The sequence below is a fragment of the Cheilinus undulatus genome, linkage group 4, assembly GCF_018320785.1.
Source record: "Cheilinus undulatus linkage group 4, ASM1832078v1, whole genome shotgun sequence".
NCBI classification, from domain to species: domain Eukaryota; kingdom Metazoa; phylum Chordata; class Actinopteri; order Labriformes; family Labridae; genus Cheilinus; species Cheilinus undulatus.
Window position 1 is genome coordinate 42,593,639 of NC_054868.1, and position 25,021 is coordinate 42,618,659.

At 40.2% G+C, this 25,021-nt stretch overlaps 1 protein-coding gene across 7 annotated transcripts in view; it reads left to right on the forward strand.

Moving 5' to 3' along the window:
- fat1a (FAT atypical cadherin 1a) overlaps positions 1–24,404 on the forward strand; it is a 120,280-nt gene extending 95,876 nt beyond the window's left edge. For 3 of the 7 annotated variants that reach the window (XM_041785055.1, XM_041785058.1, XM_041785056.1), the window contains 15 exons: positions 32–246; positions 3,046–3,183; positions 3,381–3,524; positions 7,207–7,404; positions 8,118–8,714; positions 10,840–11,062; positions 11,154–11,285; positions 11,560–11,717; positions 12,493–12,961; positions 13,627–13,780; positions 15,789–15,899; positions 16,601–17,238; positions 19,133–19,270; positions 20,912–20,947; positions 22,787–24,404. In XM_041785055.1, coding sequence (XP_041640989.1) covers positions 32–246; positions 3,046–3,183; positions 3,381–3,524; positions 7,207–7,404; positions 8,118–8,714; positions 10,840–11,062; positions 11,154–11,285; positions 11,560–11,717; positions 12,493–12,961; positions 13,627–13,780; positions 15,789–15,899; positions 16,601–17,238; positions 19,133–19,270; positions 20,912–20,947; positions 22,787–23,466 — 4,031 coding nt within the window. In that variant the 3' untranslated portion in view covers positions 23,467–24,404. Of the gene's footprint in view, positions 1–31; positions 247–3,045; positions 3,184–3,380; positions 3,525–7,206; positions 7,405–8,117; positions 8,715–10,839; positions 11,063–11,153; positions 11,286–11,559; positions 11,718–12,492; positions 12,962–13,626; positions 13,781–15,788; positions 15,900–16,600; positions 17,239–19,132; positions 19,271–19,543; positions 20,369–20,911; positions 20,948–22,786 lie in introns of those variants that run through there. The other 4 variants (XM_041785057.1, XM_041785059.1, XR_005991795.1 and 1 more) reach the window with 3 other exon arrangements.
- The last annotated feature ends 617 nt before the right edge of the window (positions 24,405–25,021 follow it).

Sequence of the window (25,021 nt, forward strand, 5' to 3'; positions counted from 1 at the left end):
ACTTTAAGTTTCTGCCGTCTTTTTTCCTCAGGTGACATCTTTGTGATTGAGCCGTTGGACTACGAGGTGTCCCATGAATACTACATCACCATCGAGGCTACAGATGGCGGCTCACCACCGCTCAGTGACATGGCCACTGTGAACATCAACCTGACTGATGTTAATGACAACAAACCTGCCTTCAGCCAGGAAGTCTACACAGCCGTCGTCAGCGAGGACGCAGAGCTGGGAAAGATAGTCTTGGTGGTAAGACGATGCGTATCATTTTTAAAGAAATGGTTTCATAGAAAAAATGAAGCCGTAATTACACTAAAACTGCTTACAGAATTAAAGGATTCTTCATCTTTTCTCAACTCTCCTTCGTTTGTTTACCTCCTCCTTCAATCGCTCATTTCCTCCCTTCCTGCCTTTATCCTCCCTGCCCATTACTCACTGCTTACACTATCTCATATCAGCACCTGTGGCAAATCACCATCTGGTGGCACAGCTAAATTAGCACCAGTGCTCTTCATGCTCACTGCCTCCCTGTTCTTGTGCATTATCTGACACGCATGCTCAAACAGCTTTAATTTAAAAGCATTGGACTCATTATGCCCCCATCCACAGTCAGGCTTTCTCTACCTTTTTGCATGTTGAACCATTTCTTTATTCCCACCTCGCTGCCCTCCTCTCATAAAAGACCCCTGCTTATTGCCGTTAATCTGTGTCTAATGTACCTGAATATAAATTATCCATTAGGAAATTTGATTTTAATACCTGTCATTGTCTCGTACTTATAAATCTTCCCTGTATGCTGATTTCCTCTGGGATCCTTTTCAATATGTGATGGTTGGTGGATTTTAGCACTGTGTGTGTGCAAGTGTGTGCTTCTGTGTGTGATCGAAGTAAGGAGAAAAGGTTGTGTGCATCTTTATTGATTTGCAAAATGGCTGTAACTAAGAATTATTTTATTACCAAATAATTAGATGGTTATTTTGCCCGTTAAAGGTCAATTCAATATTCATTATCCTTGAGTAAAATGATTAATGACTGTTTTTTTACCTGACGGCTCAAAGACTTTAGAAAATTGCTTTTCCATTGGTTCAAAGGTGGACTTTTGAAGTCCATCAGTAGGGGTCACCATGTTGGAAATCCTATCTCCATTTAACTTTGGGTCAGCTTATTAACAGGCCAAAAGGTGGATCTCAGACGAGCTTTAGGCCTGGCTCTACCAATAGATTTTTGAATCTTTAATGTTTTTTGTTTTTTTTTTTCCTTTAAAAGAGAGAAACTCTACTTAGAGTTGCACCTTTTGGTGTTAATGTGCAATTGCAGTTATACTGGACAATATTACAATTGGCAATGTTGTGATTACAATATGATAGATGAATGGTACCAGGAGTCTACTTGCCTGGTTATCTTGGAAAATGAAGAGATAACAATAACAATTTTTTGAAGCATGTATTGCCCTACCCAAACAATGTTTTACAGTACTGCTTTCAAATTTGAAAATTAAAGTACTTTTACAAATTTCAGTAGTGGCACTATTGTAAACTGAAATGTCCTTCTGCAGGCATTGTTGTCAACACATTAAATTCTACGTGATATGAATAATTGCAGCTACTTATGCAGTTATGTTATTGCACAGTACTGAACCTTCAATTAGATTGATTTGCTGCACTAAACATGGTGTCATATAAGGACAGATTTAACTGTTTAGAATGTTTGGAGTGCAACAAGATGATAAACACAACACAGCAAATCTCTGAATAATTCATCTGCCAACAACCAGAGTCCGCACCCCGAAAGACTCCAAATCTTGTGCAATAAAATACTAGCTGTAAGTCACCTGCTACATCCAATGTGGTGGCAATTTCAGTCGTGTTTTTACCACCAAAACTTGGTCCTTTTCATTTATGCTTTGTGTTTACTATAGTTACCATGGCTGTGTATGTTGTGCTTCCTGATTGGCTATCGCCCTGTTCCATGTAACAGTCCTGTTCATGCCTGCTCGGTTGTCATCAGTGTCCCCCCCAATCCTCCCCCAAAAAACAACAGGATATTTGATTGTCAAATTTGAGCATGTTTAATGGTACGACCACAAGTCTCAGCAACTCCAGTCACCTTCCAAGCAGATCAGAGAGTGAAAGATCACTCTTAACACCCCTCACACCACTGGAAAATCCGTCCTGATAATATCTAGAACCCCCTGATAATCTTGCCTCTGCTGATGGTAGGGGGAAATCAGGCTGAAAATTGGCAGTTATCTAGGCATTATGCTTCAGTACTAACAGATAAAATGGCCTGCCCATTAACCAGATCAACCACGCTCCTTTTTATTAATAATTATAGAGTTAAAAAAAAAAGTTCAGCCCAGTACAGTATGTGACAATTAAGCATTTCAGCCCAAACTAGACATTTCAACCAAACTCTAAATATGTTTTCTTTTCTTTTTTTTTTTTTCTGCTTTTTGGATAGGTGAATATGCGGCTTATGCAGCTTTTGCAGCCAGCCTCAGTTAAACATTTGAACCCCGGGTCTTTTTGCACTTCTGCACTCATTTTTTGCCTTGCTGGAGGTTGCTACTTGCTCAAAAAACAGCACAAAAAATTGTGTTCTTTTTATGTCTTTAGTTATAACAAAAAAATAAATAAAAATCTGACACATATTGCAAATTAAGCAAGCAAATGTTTTGTGAAAATAAAGATTAAAGCGGCTGTAAGGAATTTTTAGTTTTAGCACCCCTTGTGGACAAAACAGTAACTCTAATCTCTCTTCTTATTTTGTCCTGCGTGAGTCTAATGCAGCCTTTGAATAGGAAAGGATCCTGTTTCTCATGACAGTAGTTTAAGGCATTAAAGATAACCACATAAGAGTAATCAATTTCATAAAGAGGCATCAGTATTAATTTCAGCCTGTTTTATAACCATCTAAAATCTCCTCACATGAGCCTTATGTTAATTATTTATAAGAATAGTTGCTGATTCATCCTCTGTTGATCCACTATTGGTTTCTGCCTGACATCAGCTGATTGATGGTCACTCTGATTGTTTGATTGATTCACAGGTAATGGCTGAGGATTTAGACGGACCCTCCTACAATCACGTGCGGTACTCCATCGTTGATGGTAACCAAGGCAGCCCGTTCACCATCGATCCACTCAGAGGAGAGCTTAAAGTCGCTCGCCAGCTGGACAGAGAACGAGTAAGAGCAGCAGCAGATACAACGCTGACTGTACACACAGAGTTTAATCCACAGAGGAACTAATTGCACCCTTTGCAGAATCCAATCAGAGTCATGTCAGGCCTAATAGGGTGGCTTGTTTACTGATCTCAGTTACATTATTGCTTACAAAAGCAGCTTTTCCTGTATGCTAATTCTCTCTCTCTCTCTCTTTCCAGACTTCTGGGTACACTTTGATGGTCCTTGCCACAGACAATGGGTTGCCCTCTCTTTCCAGCAGTGCCAAGATCAACATCGACATCTCGGACGTCAACGATAACCCGCCGCTTTTCTCCCAGGCCAACTACAGCCTCATCATCCAGGTGAGAGAGTGGGGAAAAGAGGGGGGGTTCGTGTGGATGGCTGATTAGAGGTGGAGAGGAAGAGAATGAGGCAGATGGAAACGGTAGAAACAAGAGGTGGAGGTACAGGAGGGAATTGCAGTGGACACAGAGAGAAGGATTAACAGGGAGAAATAATGGGAGACTAGTGTGCGACTAGAATGTCAAGAAGCAAGTAGGAGAGAGAACAGAGGTAAGGACGAGGGAGAAAGATGGGGGAGGTGAGGAAATGTGCAGACAGAGGCTGCATTTTAAGTATCAAAATGCAGATAAGGGATAAAAGGGAAGGAATGATAAAAAAGTGGGAGAATGTGAGAGATGTTGAGCTGATAGCAGATGGGAAAATGTGCAAGAAAGAGAAAAGGTGAAGGAGATTCACCTGTGTTCCAGTTTGGCGGAGGTCAGAAGTCACCAAAAGAAAATGGATTTCAAAGGTAGAAAGTCAAATGATTCCTTTCCAGTATTTCTTTTTAGAAAACTGAAAAAAAAAAAAACAATTTAAGAGAAGCTGTGAAGAGGCATGGTACACATTTCAGACAGCACAAGCTCCTCAGGATGAAACATTGTTTTGACTTCGCAAAAATCCTGACTGGCTTTATTTGACTCACTGTGGAGCTTTGATCAAAGTGGAGCACAAAACCACAACGAAGCAGAACAAGGAGAGAACACAGAGCAGATATTGTACACAACAACAGGGATATAGAGAGAGAGTTTTTTTTCAGCACACTGGATAATTAAAGTGAGTTTTCAGACAGGACCTAAAAGAGTCAACATAAAGGACAGATCTGAAGTTATTTCAGCGACACTAAAACAAAGGCTTTGCTGTGAACTGACATGCTGTTTGACTGGATCTCATCAGAAGCAAAGCCACAACATCGAAGACCAGCTGTTTGACAAGGACATCTAAGATATGCCTGAGCAGAATCAAAAGATGCAAAGGAAGATAAAGTCATAACCCATACTTTGCTGGAGCTTATTTAGCATAAATAATCTGAATTCTCTCAATGCTTTATCTACAGTGGTTGAAATGGCTTTATGTGATGTGAAGGATGTCAAAGGAAGTCGCAAAGCAACAGATAATCATTAACTTTTGTTCAGCTCTTTATTTGCCCTGCAGCTTTACAGTTTTGTTTACTGCAGCAGCTATTAATACACATTTGTGACTACAGACAGATTTTTTAAAAGGCAGCCCAACTATACATGAAATCACTAAAATATCATAAAGTTGGCGTTCAAAAGAGCGGGCATCATCCTATTTACTGAGACCAGTATAGGAATTGTAAAAGTCATGAGGATAAGCGCCATTATCCCTAGGGCTGGGCAATTAATCACAAATTAGATTAAATTGCAATATGGCCTGTTGCAATTTTCAAATTGCAGAAGGTGCAGTATATCTTTCACTTGAAATTTGTGCCAAAATACCAGTTTACACCTTTTTTTATTTGCAGCGGAGATGTAATACATTACATGTCATGCAATCATACAAATGACATTTTATTTTTCAGAAAATCCTATTTTCCTCATTTTTGTACATTTTTCTTATTGAATATGAGAATGATATAAAAATTACCCCTCCCTTCAATACAAAATTCATATTGGATTTGCAAAACGAGTCAAAATCAGCACAAGACGTTATTTTTTTCACATTTTTTAGCTCATGTGTAATCTAATATTGTGTTGGTTATTGTATAGAATGATTTATTGCTTGTGTTTGTTAAAAGTAACATAAGATGAGGAACTTCAGAAATATTAGCATATCAAATTGCAATCACAAAATTGGGAGAAAAAATTGCGATTCAATAATTTTCTCAAATTGTTCAGCCATAATTATCACCCACTGAACCTGACCTGATGTGACTGAAATTTCACCCCATTCTTGTGTGCTGGCCGCTTTTCTGTATTAAACATTCAGGGATGCATAGCAACAATATCAATCTGCCAGGGCCACATTTTTACAGCTTTTCTCCCTCACAAGGTCAAAATGGTGTATTTAAAAAAGTGATACACTGTTGAGTAAATGAACCTTTTGGAGGGCTGCTTTTTTGGAAATTAAAAAGAACAAATGAGCAGAGGAGGGGGTCAGTTGGACTTGCAGATTTCTTTTAAAAAAATGAGACCACTAGTAGAAAGCTCAACTACTGGACCAGTAGCTTGCAGGAGTACAGACTCCACCTGATAAAAACAGGTGGTACTAAAAGATATGGAATGCTTTTCCCCTCCTGGAGAACCTTCATTGTAGGGACATATAATTCAGGTTCTTTAGTAAATATCAAAGCATTTAATAATCAGCTGGATAGCTCAGATGTTTACATTGCTGGCTTCTGCTCAGGATGTTGTGGGTTCAAAACCTCGTCTTGGACCCTTAAGGCCATGGACATCTGTCTGTTTCTCAGTTGTATGTCACTTATGATAAAAGCATCTATTAAATGGCTTTGCAGCAATGAGCTACTTAATTCCCATTATTGAACAAAGATTTAGTTAGAGATACAATATGTTGATTTACCTATAATATTTCCAGCAGCATTCAAACTACAGATTTTTATAGTTTTAGGTCGGCCACACGCTACAAGATTTTAAGCCCGATATGAAACAAGATTTCACTCCCCGACGATCGTATCTCGAGTGGAGCCTTGTCACAAATGATAATTTTTCCGAATAATCCTCATGTGTGGGGTGTCAACACGATTGCTTTACTGCTCCAAATTGCATCGGAGCCTCCCAGACCCAAGGTCGTAGTGCCTCTGACAGAGTACCCACAACAACCAATGAGAGCAAGCAGATGGGGCAGCATCGCCAGCCGGATCATACATAATTACTAGGAAATGGAAAGTTACTTGGACAAACTTCACAGAAAACCCTCTATGGATCGCCTTGCATCAGTCTCACCCTTGGATCAATAGTCTCCCAGTCTTTATTATCACTAAATTTTCCTGTTTTTTTGCTATCGTTGTATTTTCCTCCCTTTCCTCCATATGTCTTCATGCTGTTTGTTGTTGCTGGTGGGCACACCTTTAACGTGTCACTTCCTGGTTTGATGATGCGATCACATGGCCCACCCTGCCCCCTAATGACAGGCAGCCCTTGCTGCTTTCTCCACACGCCATTTGACGAATGCCAGATTTTAAAACACACACTTGAAAACTAGAGCCTGTTAATCACAATGCGGGACAGCATCTCAGTATGCAGGACTGTGACAAGTAATGAAAATGCAGGACTATCCCACACAAAATGGGACATTTGGTCACCCTAGTTGGAGGAGCTGAGCAAAACATCTCTACCTGACATCTTTTATTATATACTTTGTCATCATGGATAGTTACAGTTTGTCAGTTGTGTGTCTTAAATGTATTTTTGCTGCCTCCATGTGGCCAAAAAGTCCATCATTGCATGCTGTGGATATGTGAAACAGCCTATCTGGCATGTCAGGTTAGGTGTTGTGTAAAGAGACAGCTGGTTTGAAAAACTGCTGATCAGTTTCAGCTAAAATAAATCCAGGATTTACAGTTTTTATTTTTGGCTGAAAAAATGACATTCACTATAATTTTTCCAATCCACAGCTTCTTAAAAACATATTACTGTCAAACATCATAAAGCTGATCAGTATCTAGAGAAGCATTCTCCCTTCACCACAGATATTAATCATGCCCCCTCTTCTATCCCACAGGAGAATCAACCAAAAGGCACGAGCGTTCTCCAGCTCACCATGACCGATCGGGATGCTTCCCACAATGGCCCACCTTTCACCTTCACCATCGTGGATGGGAACGAGGGTGACTCTTTCCACATCAATCAGCAGGGAGCTCTCGTGGCCGTGGGGGCGCTGAATAGGAAAAGTAAAGAACAGTACCTACTTCAAGCACAGGTGAGTCACTGCAGCGAAGAGAAAGCAGAGTTGAGAGGTTGTATTGATTTAACCGTCAAGCCACAGCAACCTGATCTATTTGTCTCCCCTCTTTTCCCTCCTCTCTTTTCCTCCGTCACGCTCACTCCTTACTTTCTGTCTCTTTTTTTCCCCCAGCTAGTCAATGTTTGCTCCTCCACCTTTTAAATATATACCATGTAGAGCTTTTCACCTCTTTAAAAACTTGATGTGAGATGCAGAATTGGAACAGGAATAAAATAAAACTGCTGCATCATAGTGGACCTCACAGGAGAATCATAAATCAAAGAGATTTGCTTTGAGTTGGCGTGATCACGTGTTGCTGTGTGTTTATGTGTCACCTTAGATGAGAACACAGGGGAAAAAAACGAGTGGGCAGATGGGATATGAAACAAAAGTGTGATGTCTTTTTACACACGAGATGCGCACTCAGATTGAGTCAGACTTGTTTTTTTTTCTCCTTGCTGAACTGATGACCATGTGTGAAAGAGTGAATGTTAAAATGCTTGATGTGGACATGTTTACTGGGCTTTATTACCCACTCTACTTACTGTATGTGATTGCTGTAAGCTCATGGACAGCACAGACAGAGCTTGATTGCCCTCTGCTGTTGGGAAAATGAAGCTTGCAGATAAAAGACTACAGTGTGCAGTCCTTATTCATGCATGTTTCTTCCTTTTCCCTCTTATTATTAGGTGTCAGACAGCGGCAAACCTCAGCTCTCCTCCACCACCTTCATCAGTGTTCGTATCATCGAGGAGAGCGTCTACCCTCCTGCCATTCTCCCTCTGGACATCTTTGTCACCACAGCTGGGGATGAATACCCCGGAGGAGTCCTGGGCAAGATCCATGCCACAGACCAAGACATCTATGACACTCTCACCTACAGCCTCGCCCCCTCTTCTTCTCAATCCTCAGATGAGAGCAGCGCCTTGTTTTCGGTCTCCTCCTCCGATGGTAAAGTCATCGCCCTTCGCCCGCTGGACGTGGGACACTACCCCCTCAATGTGACAGTGACAGATGGACGCTTTACCACAGCTGCTGATGTCACCGTGCATGTGAGGCAAGCGGCTCGTCAGGCGCTGGATAACTCCATCGCAGTTCGCTTTGCAAATATCGCCCCTGAGGAGTTCATTGGGGACTACTGGCGCAACTTCCAGCGAGCGCTGAGAAACATCGCAGGAGTCAGGAGGAGTGAGGTTCAACTAGTGAGTCTGCAGCCTTCAGAGCAGGGAGATCTGGACGTGCTGCTGACTCTGGAGAGATCTGGCAGCCCCTATCAATCTCAGGAGGTAAAGTAAAAATATTTAAATCACACCTGATGAATATATTATCATATTATTTGCTTTGTAAGTATCGCAGTCACTCTTCTCTAAGTCTGGAGCAGTTTCAGGCTGGCTTCCTCCTGTTTGAGTGCTGCCTCTTTTAATATCCCAAATGTAAAGAATATTGATTATATTGTAATCTAAACATAAAGAATTATTAGAATAGCATATACAAGTTGCATCATGGATATAGAAATGAAATATTTGGATGTCTGCAACAACGGTGTAAACCTCAGCAGGGTTTTCCTTCCACACGCTGTTTTGTTTCCCTCTAATGTCACTTTTCAGGCTGAAAACAGCAAACACTTAATTTTCCTTTACCTCTCTCTCTCCTGGAGACTGAAACCATAAAAAAATGAGCAGATATCTTTGCAGTATTACATTTCTCCCTGCCATAAACTCTGGGTGCAAGGCTAGCTGAACCATGAAAATCTCAGGGCTTTTTTTTTGTTTTTGATGATTATTTTCAGCCACCGCATTTATCAACATCTGCTCAGTCGTACGCTGTGAATGGCCAGATAAGCATGTTTCATAAATCACACGTGGGCCTTGCTGTTGGATGATTTTTACACTTAAATCTGCACTGGTTTCTACACAAGTGTCATAAATGAGGGCCATCACAAGTGTCCATTTTCACAGCACAAAATGTGCTGATACAGACCAGGCTGGCTGTGTCACTTTTTAATAGCTTTTCCCCCTCATTGGGTCTTAATCCTGCTTTTAAGGAGAGCTGTGGTGTCCTGTCGGGTAAATAAGAATTGTGGAGTGCTAGTTTGATTGGAAGGACTCACTCACTGTGCTGGCAGCTAGCAGACTCATGGTGAAAACATAATACAAGATTGAGCTTCTCCGCTGCAAAGAAATACCTGTTGTAGACTCTGCAAGAAGGAGTAGACAGTGTTCATACTAGAGCTAATGGGGATCCATAAATAAAAGAGGAATGTGGGAAGGCAGACAGACAGGTAGATTAGCCTTTTCTTCTCTGGGAGACCCTGAAAAAAAGAAAAAAAAAACAGAGTACTGTACTAGAGTAAGGACCTGCTTATTTTTTGGACCTGTCAGGAACAACTTTCAACAAAAATTCTAGGGCTGAAATGAAGCCTATGCATTATCAAATTTCTAAGGCAAATAGTACAAAGCAAAAATGTTAAGTATTAAATAAGCACACTAACAAACGCTGAGATTATTCACATTATTATACATTTTTATCTTAATTAGGGTGCTAAATAGGCTACTACCGCAGAGTATGAAGTGTCTAGTTGTTAATTAGGCAGAAAGGAAGATGATTGCTGCATGGTATTTTTATGGTGAGAGATTGTGCTTTTTGTCTGTAAACATGAGCTACTTTATACTTTAAATGAACTATCATAGTAATGAGAAGAAGAAGAAGATTTGGTGCAAAAGTGTCAGTCAGTGAATGAATGAATGAATGAATGAATTGAGAGGCACTAAAGTACACCAACAATCACAGATTGTAACATAATAGTAAGACATAACCTTCATTTATAGAGGCCTTTTTAAATACCCATGTCACAAAGTGACAGCTTTTAATACAGGCAAAATAGGTCACTCTAAGACATAAATGTCTGTCAGAAGAACTCACAAGGTCCTAAAGTTATCTTTAAACAACATAAGAACATTAAAAAGTGAAAGAAAATATAAAATTTGTGTAAGATGAGATAAGAAAATATTGAATTGCATAAATCCTGAAGCAAAGTCTTGAGCCAGGTTGCACCAAACATGACAGTATAAACAGAGAAGCAGAAAAAAACATGCAGTATAAGCAAAGAAAAACAAAAAATTAAGTGTATTATAAAGTCTGATGTGGCTAAGGATTAGATTTAAAGAAACTGACTAAAAATAGTAAATAGAGTAGTACAAGTGAACTTGCAGAGTAAGCAGTGATGAAATTATTGACAGAGCTATTGGCAGTCAAGGCACAGGAATGGCTTGCAGAGAACAGTTTGTTTATTAAAGAGATTTTAAAGAAACCACTAGTTATATAACTAGACATGTATTTAATTGTTTTGCAAACCTTAACTATGTCAGGCATGGAGCGACAAATTCCAAGAGTCTGTGTTTTTGTTCTCAGGTCGTCTTCCGTAAGCTGAACTCCTCTGCTGCTGTGATCGAGGAGATGACGGGGGTTCGTATCATCCGTGTGGTGCAGAAGCTGTGCACAGGTCTGGACTGCCCACTACGTTTCTGTGATGAGGTCATCACCCTGGACAAGACAGCCATGTCCACTCACAGCACGGCTCGCCTCAGCTTCGTCACGCCTCGACACCTGCGGACTGCAACCTGCCAATGTGAAGGTAGAAATATGGCGCTTTTTGCAAATTTCTGCATTGATTGTGCATTAGAAATACTGAGTGGTAGTACATGTGTTTGTATGTGTGTATTTAGGTGGCAGATGTCCTGTGTTGAACAATCTGTGTGAGAGCAGCCCATGTCCTGAGGGTATGGAGTGTGTGGCAGATCCTACAGATCCCGTGTACAGTTGTGTTTGTCCAGAGGGCAAAAAGGGAAAATGTTCCGGTAAGATCATCCGCTTTTATAGCTGTGCTCTCAAAGGTCTTTGACCTTCAGCAATCCCAAAGATCCTCCTTTTATGTTTGGTTTGATTTAATGTTGAAGGAAAATCTTTTTTGAATTATATCATTGATGATAGGTAGGTAGGTGCATGTTGTGAGGAGCATACTGTATGTTTGTCCTGCAGGTGATCAGAAAGACAGAGACCTATTATTATAGTTTTTCATACTTTTTCAACTGCATCCCTGCAATGATAATGAAGCCTGTCCTTTTCTTTCAGATGGCCACTCTCTGACGTTCAGCGGCAGCGGCTATGTGAAGTACCACCTGATGGAGAATGAGAACAAGGAGCTGATGAAGCTCTCTCTGAGGCTCAGGACCTTCTCCAGCCATGCCACTGTCATGTATGCTAAAGGAACTGACTACAGCATCCTTGAGGTTTGTGCTTGTTTCTCCATTGCAGTGCATTAATTCTTTAAGCTGCTTCTGAAGCAACACAATAATCTTGCTTATCATAATTAAGTCCAGCCAGACTGTGCTCCTGCATTAGTGCCCAGCATTTTTACATTAGACAGGCTTAATAAACACATAACAGACTGCCCTACTCCCATTAGACTGTACCAGTGTACCATGCACATGGGTTCAAAAAGCCATTTTTAAAACCCCTTTCACATGAGCAACTATGGGAATTTGGTAGTGGGTTGAAAAAAGTTGCATACAGGAGCTATTTTGGTGCTGTGAGGGAAACAGCAAGCACTTTTCCACACATTCCTTTTCCAGTCTGTCTGGTGGAGCAGTTTGCTGAGTAAACCTGTCTGGCTACAAGGCTGTTATTGTTTTTTTTTAGGCTGCATTGTTTGGCTTTTAATATCTGTGAACAGTTGGATTTTTCATTCAGGGGCATGAGCAGAAGTTCTACAGTTTTGGTGCAATGTATTTTTCTGTGAAATTGTCAGGAGGAGTGTGTTAAGATATAATTATTCCCTGGCATGCTGATAAATTGATGCACACTGCATTTGATGATAAGGAGTGATTTATCACAGTGTCACACCGATTTATAACAGCCGCTTCATGATTTGATTAAGATCTCCTTCCTGAATTTAATCTAGTGGAGTCATAATGAAAAAAGGAAACAAAAGAGCAGAATTGATGAGATGATTAACCTCCTAAAGTCTGATAAAAGATGAATGTTAATCATGTTTTGTCTCTCTAGATTGTGAATGGACGTCTTCAGTACAAGTTCGACTGCGGCAGCGGCCCCGGCCTTGTCTCCGTCCACAGCGCTCAGGTGAACGACGGCGAGTGGCACACTGTCTCCTTGGAGGTGGATGGAAATTACGCTAAGCTGGTGCTGGACCGGGTGCATGCCGCCTCAGGCACAGCGCCCGGCACCCTGCGTACTCTCAACCTTGACAACAGCATCTACTTTGGCGGTCACGTACGACAGCACGCCCCAGCTCGCCACGGGCGCAGCCTGCCTGTCACCAACGGGCTACGTGGCTGCATGGAAGCCATGACGCTCAACGGGCAGGAGCTGCCTCTTAACACCAAAGCTCAGCGGGCGCATGCTGTGCTGGAGGACATCGTGGACGTTGCTCCAGGCTGCGCGCTCGCACCTGCTGAGAGTTGTTCCAGCAACCCATGCACGAACGGAGGGAGCTGCACCTCGCTGCCTAATGGAGGTACATTATGTCCTGCTCAGCATCATTACACTCTCAGTTTTTCACAGAAGTAGCTCATGTGAAACCTCAGGTCTTCTTTCCTTTCAACTTTTGTATTTTCTTCTGTCAGGGAAAGATTTTAAATAGTTCTATAAACGTGGCTTCTAAGTATAATCAGGTGTATCTTGGACATACATCTCTGATCATAGTTTTGCAGGAACTCGCCCTCTTCCTGTGCTGTGTTAATTTGCAGTTAGTGCTGTTTTCAAGGCCTGCAAACTCAATGCTCGTGCATCTGTTTTACATTAAAAAGCCGCCAGCAGTTCAAAGAGCATCATCCCTCGTTGTCCCTGGAGGGCTTTTTGTAAAACATCTGCAGGCTGTGTTGAGTTTCAGTACCATCAGCTTATTGAAAAAGAAAAAAAAAACAGCGCTGTAAGTATATTGTGGATCTGTCATTGTACAATTAGAATTGATGCTAATTATGCAGAATTTAATGAGCGGCCTGTTAAAGTGAAAGGTCAAGTAGTTTGGTCCTGACCTTTATGAATGTCTGACCTTTTCCTGTTGTGAAAGACAACAAGAAGTGATCACTGCTAAATTGGTGTAAATGTATTAATCTGAGGTAGTTTAAACTGTCCACTTCTATAGAGTAATTATCTGTATTTTATATCCTAACTTTTCAGGATACTTCTGCAAGTGTCTGGCCTCTTTCATGGGCACCCACTGTGAGATTGGAATCAGCCCCTGTGCCTCCAATCCCTGCTTGTATGGAGGCACGTGTGTCCCTCGCGCAGGCGACTTCTACTGCCAGTGCAGAGGGCAGTACTCAGGACAGAGGTAGTACTTTTGTTTCCTTTAATAATCAACTTTATAGAAAATAGGTTTTCAAAGGCACTCGTCAGTGATAGTACAGTGATAAGATAGTTTTACATGTGCATGTCTCTGTAATGAAGATGAACAAAGGTTAAATGATCACAAGACTTTACATCCTACATTTTTTGATGAATATTTAATACAGACGAATACTGCTGAAAGGTGGAAAGTGGTGTCCTCGAGTATTGAAAAAAAGAAATGCAGAATTGCGAAACACTGCAGTTCCTCAAGGGTACATTTGAAGTTGAAGTAAATTGACATTTAATTTGAACATGAAAAAGCAATTTGATACAGAAAATAATTAATAGAAACAATAGAGAAGTACAAGATTGTAAAACACAGTGATCATTTTATATATGAAAAAATATTTTGGCTGCAAAAGCCTCAGAATTCCCACCAGGTCCCATGCTATTTATTTATTTATGTATTCATTTATTAGTGTTTGCACATGGGGTATAATCACAGCATTCAAAGGGAAAATAAAACAAAGAAATAAACCTGAACAAAAAATGTCTAAATGTCAATTTTGTAATGTTTCTTTATTATTCAGTAATATTTAACTTTATTGTGAAGATCTGGGGTAGAGAGGCTTGATATGCTCATATCTATTGAGACAAGATTTATGCATTATGCATAGTTCTGCATGACTGGCAGTGAGCTGAGTTGACAAGCAGGAGGGACTTAAGAAGTTGTTTGCCAGGAAGCTTCAGACCCTCCTCAGCTCCATTTCTTTGCCTGCTGCTTGACTGATTGAATGTAAGGTCAGCATTTCCAGCATGGTGAAGGCCACTGATCGGCTTCAAAATGCCTTAAAGAAACAAATGATTGACACCCCTGAGACTATGTCCATGCTTTATACAGTGCAGTGTTTAACCCATTACAGCCTGAAAACACAAATTATAGCCAGAAAATTCTAATTTTTTGGAACTGAAATGTTTATTTCACTTTCTACTGAAATCCAAAAAAATCCAAATTTCCATAAAATTTAACATATAGATATTTTTTGTATCTCATTTGATATACTAGGTGTTTTTGGTAACTGATAATCCGCTTGAGAGCATTTTTATAATTTTTCAGATTGTATTCAGAAATGTTTTTTAGTAATTTATGATCATATTGACTAGATAGAGGTATCATAAAAGTATGTATCAAATATGATACAACAGGCTTTAAGGGGTTAAAACTGTAATATCTGGTAGACTTAATACAGTGAAAATCTGCATAATTAACCATATTTACCCAATACTTTACACTGTAGAGTAGAGCTTCACAAAGCGTGGGCAAGGTCCCACTGGTGGGCCACAGAGGTACTGCTTGTGGGCGGAAGAGGTCATTTATAATGATTAAAAATCATAGGAAAAAAATCACATTTTAATCATCATAGAATTTTTGATTACATCTTATTATTTATGTCTGAAGTAACAAAGCACAGCCAGAAGTTTTAACTCATGACACCTTTTTATCATTTATTTTGTGTGATGGTGTCATGGTTTAATTTGTGTTGGATTAACACTCCATCAAACATTCTACTATGTCGCTTGCTTGCCATTTTTTTAAGGAATTTTAAGAAATGTCTTCAGAGACATTAGTGCTAGTTGGGAAGATCTTGCTGGGCCACAAGGTATCAAGAAATTTTCAGTGACTTTGCAGAAACCTGATCAAAACCAAAAAAATGGCAGTGGCTGATTAATTGTACTTTGTGTGACCCCACAAACACTTTCCAGTTAATGTTGCTGGCTCTAAAAACAAAGTATTTGAATTCAAATTCCTGATTTATGAAACAACATATGATTGATAAAAGGTAAATACTAGAGTCTAATATTATGGTTGTACAAGGGTTTTTTGGTGGGCCCTGGAGGATTTCCAGGTCTCATATTAGGCTGCAGCATACTGAAGTTTGGGAAGTGCTGCTGTAGAGTATCCTGAAGCATTTAAAATGTATAATGTCTTACTAAACATGGTGTATACTCAGGTGCCAGTTGGGGCCGTACTGCAGAGACAACCCGTGTAAAAACAGCGGCAAGTGCATCGACAGTCTGGATGGTCCAGTGTGTGAGTGTGAGCCAGGCTTCCAGGGAGACAGGTACGTCAAGTTTTAGTACAAATTATATACAAACAAGTAAAAAAAAAAGTCTTCCACCCATTTCAGACTGGGTGACTGCTACCCCACATCCAGCTTTCATTCCAGGCATGTGTGTGGTGCATGTTGGCTGCATCTCTGCTGTGACAGCCCTCTTTCCTCTTAGGTTATACTTCAGTAAAACTTTCTAAAAGTGACTTAATTCTTTGTTGCATAGAGTTTGGAAAAATTCAGAATAAAAGCATTCTGTAGTAACAAGGGGAGTTTGTCAAGGGATGCTAATCCAGGCTTTTACTTTGAAAAGCACAAACCAGAAGAGTAAAGCTTCAGCAGCAGCTGAAGTTTAGAGAACAGCTGTATTAGAGCAATGCAGTTTGGCTTGTTGTCTCCATCATTGTCATCAGAAAAATATTGCCAAGATATTCTACCAGTGTGGGTATACATGTCTGCAAAAACGAGATTTTATTTTGGCCAAGATAAATAAGTTAGCCCTCTATTCTCTTGAATCCTGGTGTATGAGACCCAGTGCTGACACAGGAAGTCTTAAAGCCCTGATTTGTTGACATGCAAGCCAAAATGAAAACCAAGGCCTAACACAGCTGTGACGCAGCCGCCAATTTGCCCAGTCTGAAACAGCCATTAAATTCACCATAAGAATCTGATATCTTTAAAATACCTCTAACTGACCTCTCTGTGTCATCCAGGTGTCTGAGTGATGTTGACGAGTGCATGAAGAACCCCTGTTCAAACGGTGGCCTGTGCCACAACACGTACGGCTCCTACAGGTGTAACTGCTCCCTTGGCTTCAGCGGGCAGATTTGTGAGCTCCGCGCCGAGGTCCGCAATGAGTTTGTCTCCACCTCCTGGAACATCGGCCTGGAGGAGGTGATCGGCATTGTGGTCTTCGTGTCCAGCATCTTCATCCTGGTGCTCCTCTTCATCATCATCCGTAAGAGGGCGTGTCGCAGCAAGTCAAAGTCGGACGACGACAAACACGGGAGTTCAAACGTGCCTCACTCCTTCCTGCAGAGGCCATTCTACGACGCCAAACTCAACAAGAACATCTACTCGGACATCCCACCTCAGGTCCCCGTCAGGCCCATCTCCTACACTCCCAGCATTCCTAGCGACTCGAGGAATAATCTGGACAGGAACTCATTTGAAGGCTCGGCCATCCCAGAGCATCCGGAGTTCAGCACCTTCAACCCAGACTCCATGCACGGACACCGCAAGACTGTGGCTGTGTGCAGCGTAGCACCCAACCTGCCTCCTCCCCCACCCTCCAACTCAGTGTCAGACAGCGACTCCATCCAGAAACCGAACTGGGACTACGACTATGACGGTAAGTTTGATTCAAAGTACCTGTGACTATGCAGGAGCTGAACTACATTCCAAATGTGTTTTGGATTAAATTCAATGCATTTAACACAACCCAAAAAACATTATTAGACTGATGCAGGAGGGGTGGGATGAGATCATTTAAAACTGCTGTTAATTTCAGTTTAATGCTTTCATGATGATATTTAATTAAATTCTTGGTAACACCATTTTACGGGTCCTTGATTTCATAATTATTTTTTTGCAAGCTTCCTGAAAAGGATGTAATGAAGCAGTGATTATAATGAAAATAGAGACATTACTTAATGCCATTAAAGTAATTCCAATCATTTACTTGATTGAACTGTAAGCATTTCTCCAAAAAAGCAGACTTTACTTTCCAAAGCCAAATAAATGCCATTATTCTTCTTTACAACAACTGTTAGTTAACTAACAGACAAATGGCTGCAGGAAATGGTATAATTAACAAAAAATCTGTTTTTCTCAATAACTCTTGAAGTTGGTAGGAAATATGGGAGTCTTACAATTAAGTTTTTCTCCTCTGCAAGTTCATTACCAACAAAAAGCTGTTTTTGAAGCATGCCCCTCTCAGAGAGTTCAGAATAATCATGCTGTCTTTGAGGAAGCTGGCCTGAATCAGCTGGTATCATAAAAATGGATTTGAACTTTCTCTGTTAACTTAGGCTGTGTGTATTAAAGATATTAAAACTGTGATACTTAACACTTTTTTGGTACCACATGCTGTCAACGATAGAATATCTTTAACTTTATTTCACTTTGTTTTTACTCTCAATGTTGATGAAAGTCCTGATGTTTTGAGAGAAAAGGAAAACAGATATACAGTCAAACTTTAAACCCAAAGGATCTGTGAGCAGAAATAGAGAGATAGATGATTTTACAGCTATAGTGCTCTAAAGAAATCTTAACATACCGATTTTTCTGTACAAAATGCTTCAAGTTTTCTATCTAGCATCTCGTAACGATTCACCCAATAATGTTGCTACTCTGCTACAGACGGATAGAGCATAGAGGAGAGAGACAGTGATGTCTCTTGGTCCCTGAAAGTTTTCTTTAGTTGCAGAATGATGACACATTTATGTATCTGCACAAATGTTGACACACTTAAGATGTCCAGACATTAAAAAAATAAATACAGAGTGCAAAACTACTGGATAAACATGGTATGGATTATGAAAAATAAGGAAAAGGGTTGTCTTTTTAATTTTTTTTCCAAAATGATTCCAGTAGACCAGAGGATTTTAAACTTCTTTGGCCAAGGCACACCTAAGAAAAAAGGTCTACATATAGCCTACATTTACATGTTGAAAAAGGGTCTTCTCAATTTTGACAGTGTCTACTTATGGACTAAATTTAGACATCAAAAAGCCATTATATAGACTGCATTTAGGTGTTGAAAAAAAGGCCTACATGTTGCTTACATCAGTGGTTTTCAAACTTTTTTTTTTGCCCAAGACACACCTGAGATTATGTCAAAATCTCCAAGCACAACGTATTCATATCCATGCAATGCAACTGTAACACATGATACAGCATCTTCTGTTATTATACAGTTGTAGTAGTATTGTGTGCCTGTACAGGTTCCAGCGGCATAAAAGTAAAAAAGTAACTAAATTAACCATTTTTGGTGTCCAGGAGATAATTTTTGTATCTAGTTTGTGCCTTTTCACACTTTGCACAAATTAATGGCACAGACAAAAAGGTAATATTTAATATTTAATATAGATTTTTTATTATTTAAATGCAGAAACATTACAAAAGAATGGAAAACAGCAACACAAGCATCTGGTATTTCATTCTTTTCTGATGGTTTTCATCTTACGGTTTTAGGTCGAATGACACAGATTTATGCTTATGTCTAACTTTGCACTTTCCTGCAGCTAAAGTGGTCGACTTGGACTCGTGTCTGACAAAGAAGCCCGTGGAGGACAGTGCGTGTCACCCCTACAACACTCGGGGCAGCATGTCTGAGGTCCACTCCCTCAGCTCCTTCCAGTCAGAGTCCTGCGATGATAACGGTATGCCAACACTCAACATTTTCAGTCTTTTTTACAGGAGAGAAACTCAAAAAGACAAATCTAGTAGTTCTAACGACCATGAATGAGGTGTAGTTATGCACTTGTGATGAGTTTTCTCTTTCTGATCAGCCTGCAGAGATTCTCCACAGTTACCTTTTGCCTTGTTGATTTTCATGCTAACACTTTGCATGCTCAGAGTGGATGGCCCTTAAAACGATGTCTGTGGGGTCACTTGTTCTTTTCTCTTTCCCTTTTTTGCTGCGGGGCCTTCAGCTCCCATATGGATCAAATCAGTCCACAGATCCAGAACAAGGTTTTAAATAGGGGGTCCGGCCTGTAAGTCCTCAATCAACTCTGGTACAGACGGAAGCAATCAAGACAACTTGTGCTGTGTAATTCTCCCGGGATTATATATGATTTTTAAAACTACACATCTGCGCTTGAGTTTGATGACTTACTCAGACAGCAGCTCTGTTGCTTCACGATTCACCCACTCAGGTCATTGATTTTGACAGTTTTTGTTGGGTTTTTTCTTTTAAAGCATGCCTTCTCTTCTTTTTTTTTTGTCTTTTTCTTTGTTTTCCAAAATGTAGCTAAAAAAGGATGTTTGACGCAAACATCACGGGACAAATCACAAGGGTATACATGCATATTTTATGTTCTTCATTTCATCTACATATCAAACCTACTATTCCATGTCATCGTGAGGATATCATGTGGAGATTGTGCTGCTCATAAGTCATTAAAAAACCCTTCATCTTACCTATAAGATTAACCAAAACTGAGTATATTAAATAATTTTTCAAACACATGTAGGGTTATTTTCTCTAAATTCAGGTTGAAATTGCGCTCTAATCTCTGGGGAATTTCACTGATTCTTCCATCTGTACTGTCAATGGCACCCCGTAGTCTCTCAGTATGTTGTTATTGTGTTATCTTGCACAAACAAAACCTTCGCTGTCTCCTCTTCCATATTGTCTTGTGCCCAACCATAAACCCCTTCCTCCAACGCTCAGTGAGAAATCAAATCTGTCCCAAAACAAGAAGAGCAACGTCTTTGGGATGTGTCCCATGTGTTGGCATTGCTCCCACCATCATTCACTTCATGTGTTTGTTTTTTTTTTTTTTTTTAATTTTTGAAATCTAAAAGCATTTGTACTAATGCTGGATCTCTTCCACCCACTCTCCCCCCTCCCTCCCCCCCCACAAGCCTCCATAGTGACAGTAATCCGCCTTGTCAACCGTGCTGTTGACACGGTGGAAGGAGAAGGTACTCTTTTATTGCTTCCATCTGCAGCTAGTAGTGTTGTCACTGTTGGGATGTGGAGTGTAGGATGTAGAGCTGCCATTCTCTTACACTGACGCCCCCCGTTTGTTTATCTTTGTAATTATCAGCTGGAGCTACAAACACTTCATTAAACCTGTTTCAGTATCGATCTTTGCTAATGTCTGATTACACACCTGCAGGAGTCTGTTTAAGAAAATGGCGGACGTGTGGCCCATTACTGTCACTCTCTTTATTTATTCCCTCCTCCCTGGTTTCATTGTCTTCATTTTCATTCATGCTCTTAGATTGTTCTCTTTCTTTCTGGTTTTAATGTGACTTCTCTCTTTCTCTCCTCCTTCTCGCCTCCTTTAAAGAGTCTTTTTTGGCTCATGATCTCAAGAACCCAAGAGGTGACTTTTTATGACTTTGTTTGCCTGATGTTCCTTGGTGTTTTCTCATCTCTAACTCCCAATCACTAACACTGTAAGATTAATAAAGAGATGGTTGAATGTCCTCTCTGAGGTCAAGCTGAGTGCTGACAGCATCAGTGGCCTCATGCATTGTCGTATTTGTTGCATAAATACTATATACAATGCTCCAGAATACCCAAAATTCCCATGCATGCTTTGATTTTGTAACAAAGAGAAAATTAAAGAAATATAAATGTTAATCTAAAGTGTTACCTGATCAAAGGTTGTGTTCAGTAACTAACTGGAAATTCAGCTGACTAGACACAGGTTGTTTTTTGTTTGTGTGTTTCTATTACTACTCTTAACAAAGACTGACTTTAAACCCTGAGTTTACTTCAGTGAAATTTTATTTTCATCTTTGGTTGGTAAAAATTAAGGAAAGTATATTGTGCATTAAAAGGGTCTTTATCGTCTGCTATGGGTTGCAGCAGCTGTTCGTACGTTGAAATATAGCCTAGTTTGAATGTAAGCTCTTACTTACGTTGGAGTTTACACCGTCTGACATTTAAGATGTTGCACTAGCTGAGACAGTTTAAACATAGGTTTAACCTTTAACCCTTAACCTTCGGTTTTTAATACTTTTCTTTTGACAACATAAACCACTCAGAAAATGTTTACAATGCTCATGTTTGGCATTTTTTTCAGCACAACCTCAACATTATGAATGGAAACTTACTCTAACCTACTGTATTAGATAAAGAACCTCAAAAGAAATAAACAAATAAATAAAAATGGAAGTTTAAAAATGGCTACTCAAAAAAAAATATATGTATCATGTTTCATGTATCAATATAAAAATGAATATTTGTACATAGACTACATATGTCTACATAGACCAAACAATGCCCAAGTTTAAAATATCTTTTTGTAGTTTAAAACGATGTGACACTCCTTGCATACCATAACTGTGAAAGATTCCCAAGCAGCGAAAATAATAATAAAAATATATATATATACATGTGTATATATATATATATATATATATATATATATATATATATATATATATATATATATATATATATACATATATATATAGTGATCCAAAATCAAGGTAAATACAGAGAAACACACCTGTATACTTAAGAGTTTCTCACTTTTACCTGTCCCACTGTAGCCTACAGTATTTTATGAACACAAATTGAAGAAAAATTGAATTACATGGACTGCATTTCTACAGAATGTTGGAAGGTGGAAGTTTAAAGGAAGTTAAAAAAAAAAAAAAAAGTGTCCACAGCAAAGCTACTAAAGACTCAAATGCCACCCACCTGTCCAAAACTCCATAGGTTTCACCAAAACAAACTCTAAAGACTGAGTCATGATGTCTATCTTCTATCTATTTCAACTAAAAGCTTCCAATCTTGTTTAATTTATCACACAGGTTAGGATTATTTGTAATCCTTTTTATTATAGATTGACATGATAGGGCAAAGAAGGGAAAGCATTTCTAGACAAGGTAGGAGAGGGTTTTATTGTTATCTTTTGTTTGTTTTTGATTTTTTTTTCTTTTTAAACAGGAGATATTAGGACAGTTTAGAAAGACAAAGATCCTAAAATCAGTCAGTTTTACTCCCTTGTGTCTATTAATGTGTCTGCAGTGCGTGGCTCTCACACAGTTCTGTGAAGTAAAGTGTTGATTAATGATCTCGTGTTGTTGTGATGTATTGTGTAGATGTTGCATGGTGTGAAATTTACATTAACACGTATCAAAGTGTTTATGATGCAGTGAGCTTTGATGCAGACATTCAGGACTGTGTTTGTGCTTTCTCAATCAAACAGGATATCACTGGGACACATCTGATTGGATGCCAAGTGTTCAACTTCCTGGAATCCAGGAGTTTCCTCAGTATGAGGTTGTGGAGTCGCCCGCCCCCTTGTACAGCGACCCCAATGCCATCGACACCGATTACTACCCCGGCGGCTTCGACATCGAGAGCGACTTCCCTCCGCCGCCGGAGGACTTCCCCGCAAACGACGACCTGCCCCCTCCCCCTCTGCCTGAGTACGCTGACCGCTGCGACACGCTGCGGCCTCTGGGCAGAGATCTGGACCCGTCTACGACCGGTCCAGGAGGCTCGCCTGGGGTCCGCCAGCGGCCAGCTTTGCCCCAGCTCTACAGCCTTAACCAATACCTGCCGCAGCACTCGTATGCCAGCGACTCTGGTGACAACGAGGGGCAGGGCGCCACCTCCACCTCAAACACCACCACCCCTGCTTCCACCATGGGCACCAGCGGGTACAGAGGCGGGTACTCGTTAGGATGTAGTCGGGACTTTGACTCGTCAGCTCTGGACAACATGTCCATGTCTCTGTACACGTCCACAGCCTCCTGCTCGGACATGTCGGCGTGCTGCGAGGAGTCCGAGGTGATGATAAGTGACTACGAGAGCGGCGACGAGGGTCACTTTGAGCGGCTGGTCATCCCGGGGCTGGACTCCCAACAGCACACTGAAGTCTGACACTGGATCCAAACAAAAGTGCCTGAACCCACAGTTACACCTTATGTTCGCCGCCACACACCACCTACACTGTATGTGTACGCAGATAACACAACACACACACACATTTACACACAAACAAGATGAAATGAGTCACACACAGGGGTTGTTGAGACTGGTTTAAAGGCCAATCAGCTGAGAAGATCTGGAAGAAGCTACAAGAGAGACTCTGTAGCATCGTATTGTCTGCTCAGTCCAACTCCTGCCCCTTTAAGAGGGCGGTGCCATCGCTTTAACTAACTGTCGTCATTCACAGGAAGTGGATAGTCTGAAGGATCATCGTTTCAGTGTACAAGAGCATCAAGAGAAAAAAATATTCACCATTGTATCTTCGTTTCTATAAATAAAACCAAGCAAAGTTTTTTTTTATACAAGTCCTTGTTTTCAATGTAAATTTACCTGTACAGTTTTGATTTTAAAGTTTACTAGGTTTTGTAGATATTCTATGCTTTTATTTTCAACAAAAAAAGAGTTAAATGGTGTGACATTATCAGCCTTACTGTGCTTACATTCACAAAAATAAGAAAAAAAAAACAAATGTTTTAAAAAAGAGAGAAGAAGAAGAAGAAGAAAAGAGCGTGGCTTTTCTGAAACACACAATGTACTCGTTAACGTTTATTGTCTCCTGGTCATTTCAAAAAGGGTCTTCAATGAACGACTGCATATTCTTGTGTTGTTTTTTTATTTGTTTGTTTGTAAATTTTGACTTTGGAACCTCTTTATTTTTCCACCAAGAAAATGGGACCCAATATATTTATAGTGCAGAGTTATCCATGGACACGTGACTTTTTCAGGTGTCTATGTGTGTGTGAGCAATGCTATGGTCTTGTTAAGGTTTTTATTGAATACTGCCACGAGCTCACGCTTTCCTACTGGCAATAAATTATTCCTAAAAAATACTCCCGATGTCCGTATGTTGTTATTTACTAACTGTTGATCCAATCTTTATCTGTATCGCTTATCCTGTTTGGAGTTAGGGTGAGGCCAGATACTCCCTGCACTCTTCACCAATCACAGGACTGACATGTAGAGACAACCTACCAACTGAGCTAAAGTTCACACGACAATTTAGAGTTTCTAATTCAGATAACCAGCATGCATTTGGTCTGTGGGATGAAATTTGAAAAAAGTACTCAAAAAAGCCCACATATGCATGGTTAGAACATGTAAACTTTACACTGAAGAATCCTGTCCAACAGGGGTTCAGACCAGGAATGTTCTTTCTGCAGCGCTAATCACTGTACCACCATGCAGCCCCTTTACAGACTAGAGACATATAAAAAAAACTTTATGCAGGTTTTTTTTGGTTATTATTTTAGTACTGTAATAAATTCAGAACTCCCTCATCCCTCAGAATTCCCTCATCCCTGATTCAGAGATGAGGGAATGGGGGCAAGTTAAATAGGAGTGGTAACCACTAACAATAGTAAAAACATGTTTGAATAGCGTTTTTATAAGCAGGGGTTTACAAAGGGCTTTGCGCACACGCATGCATAAGAACACAAGACCACAAACC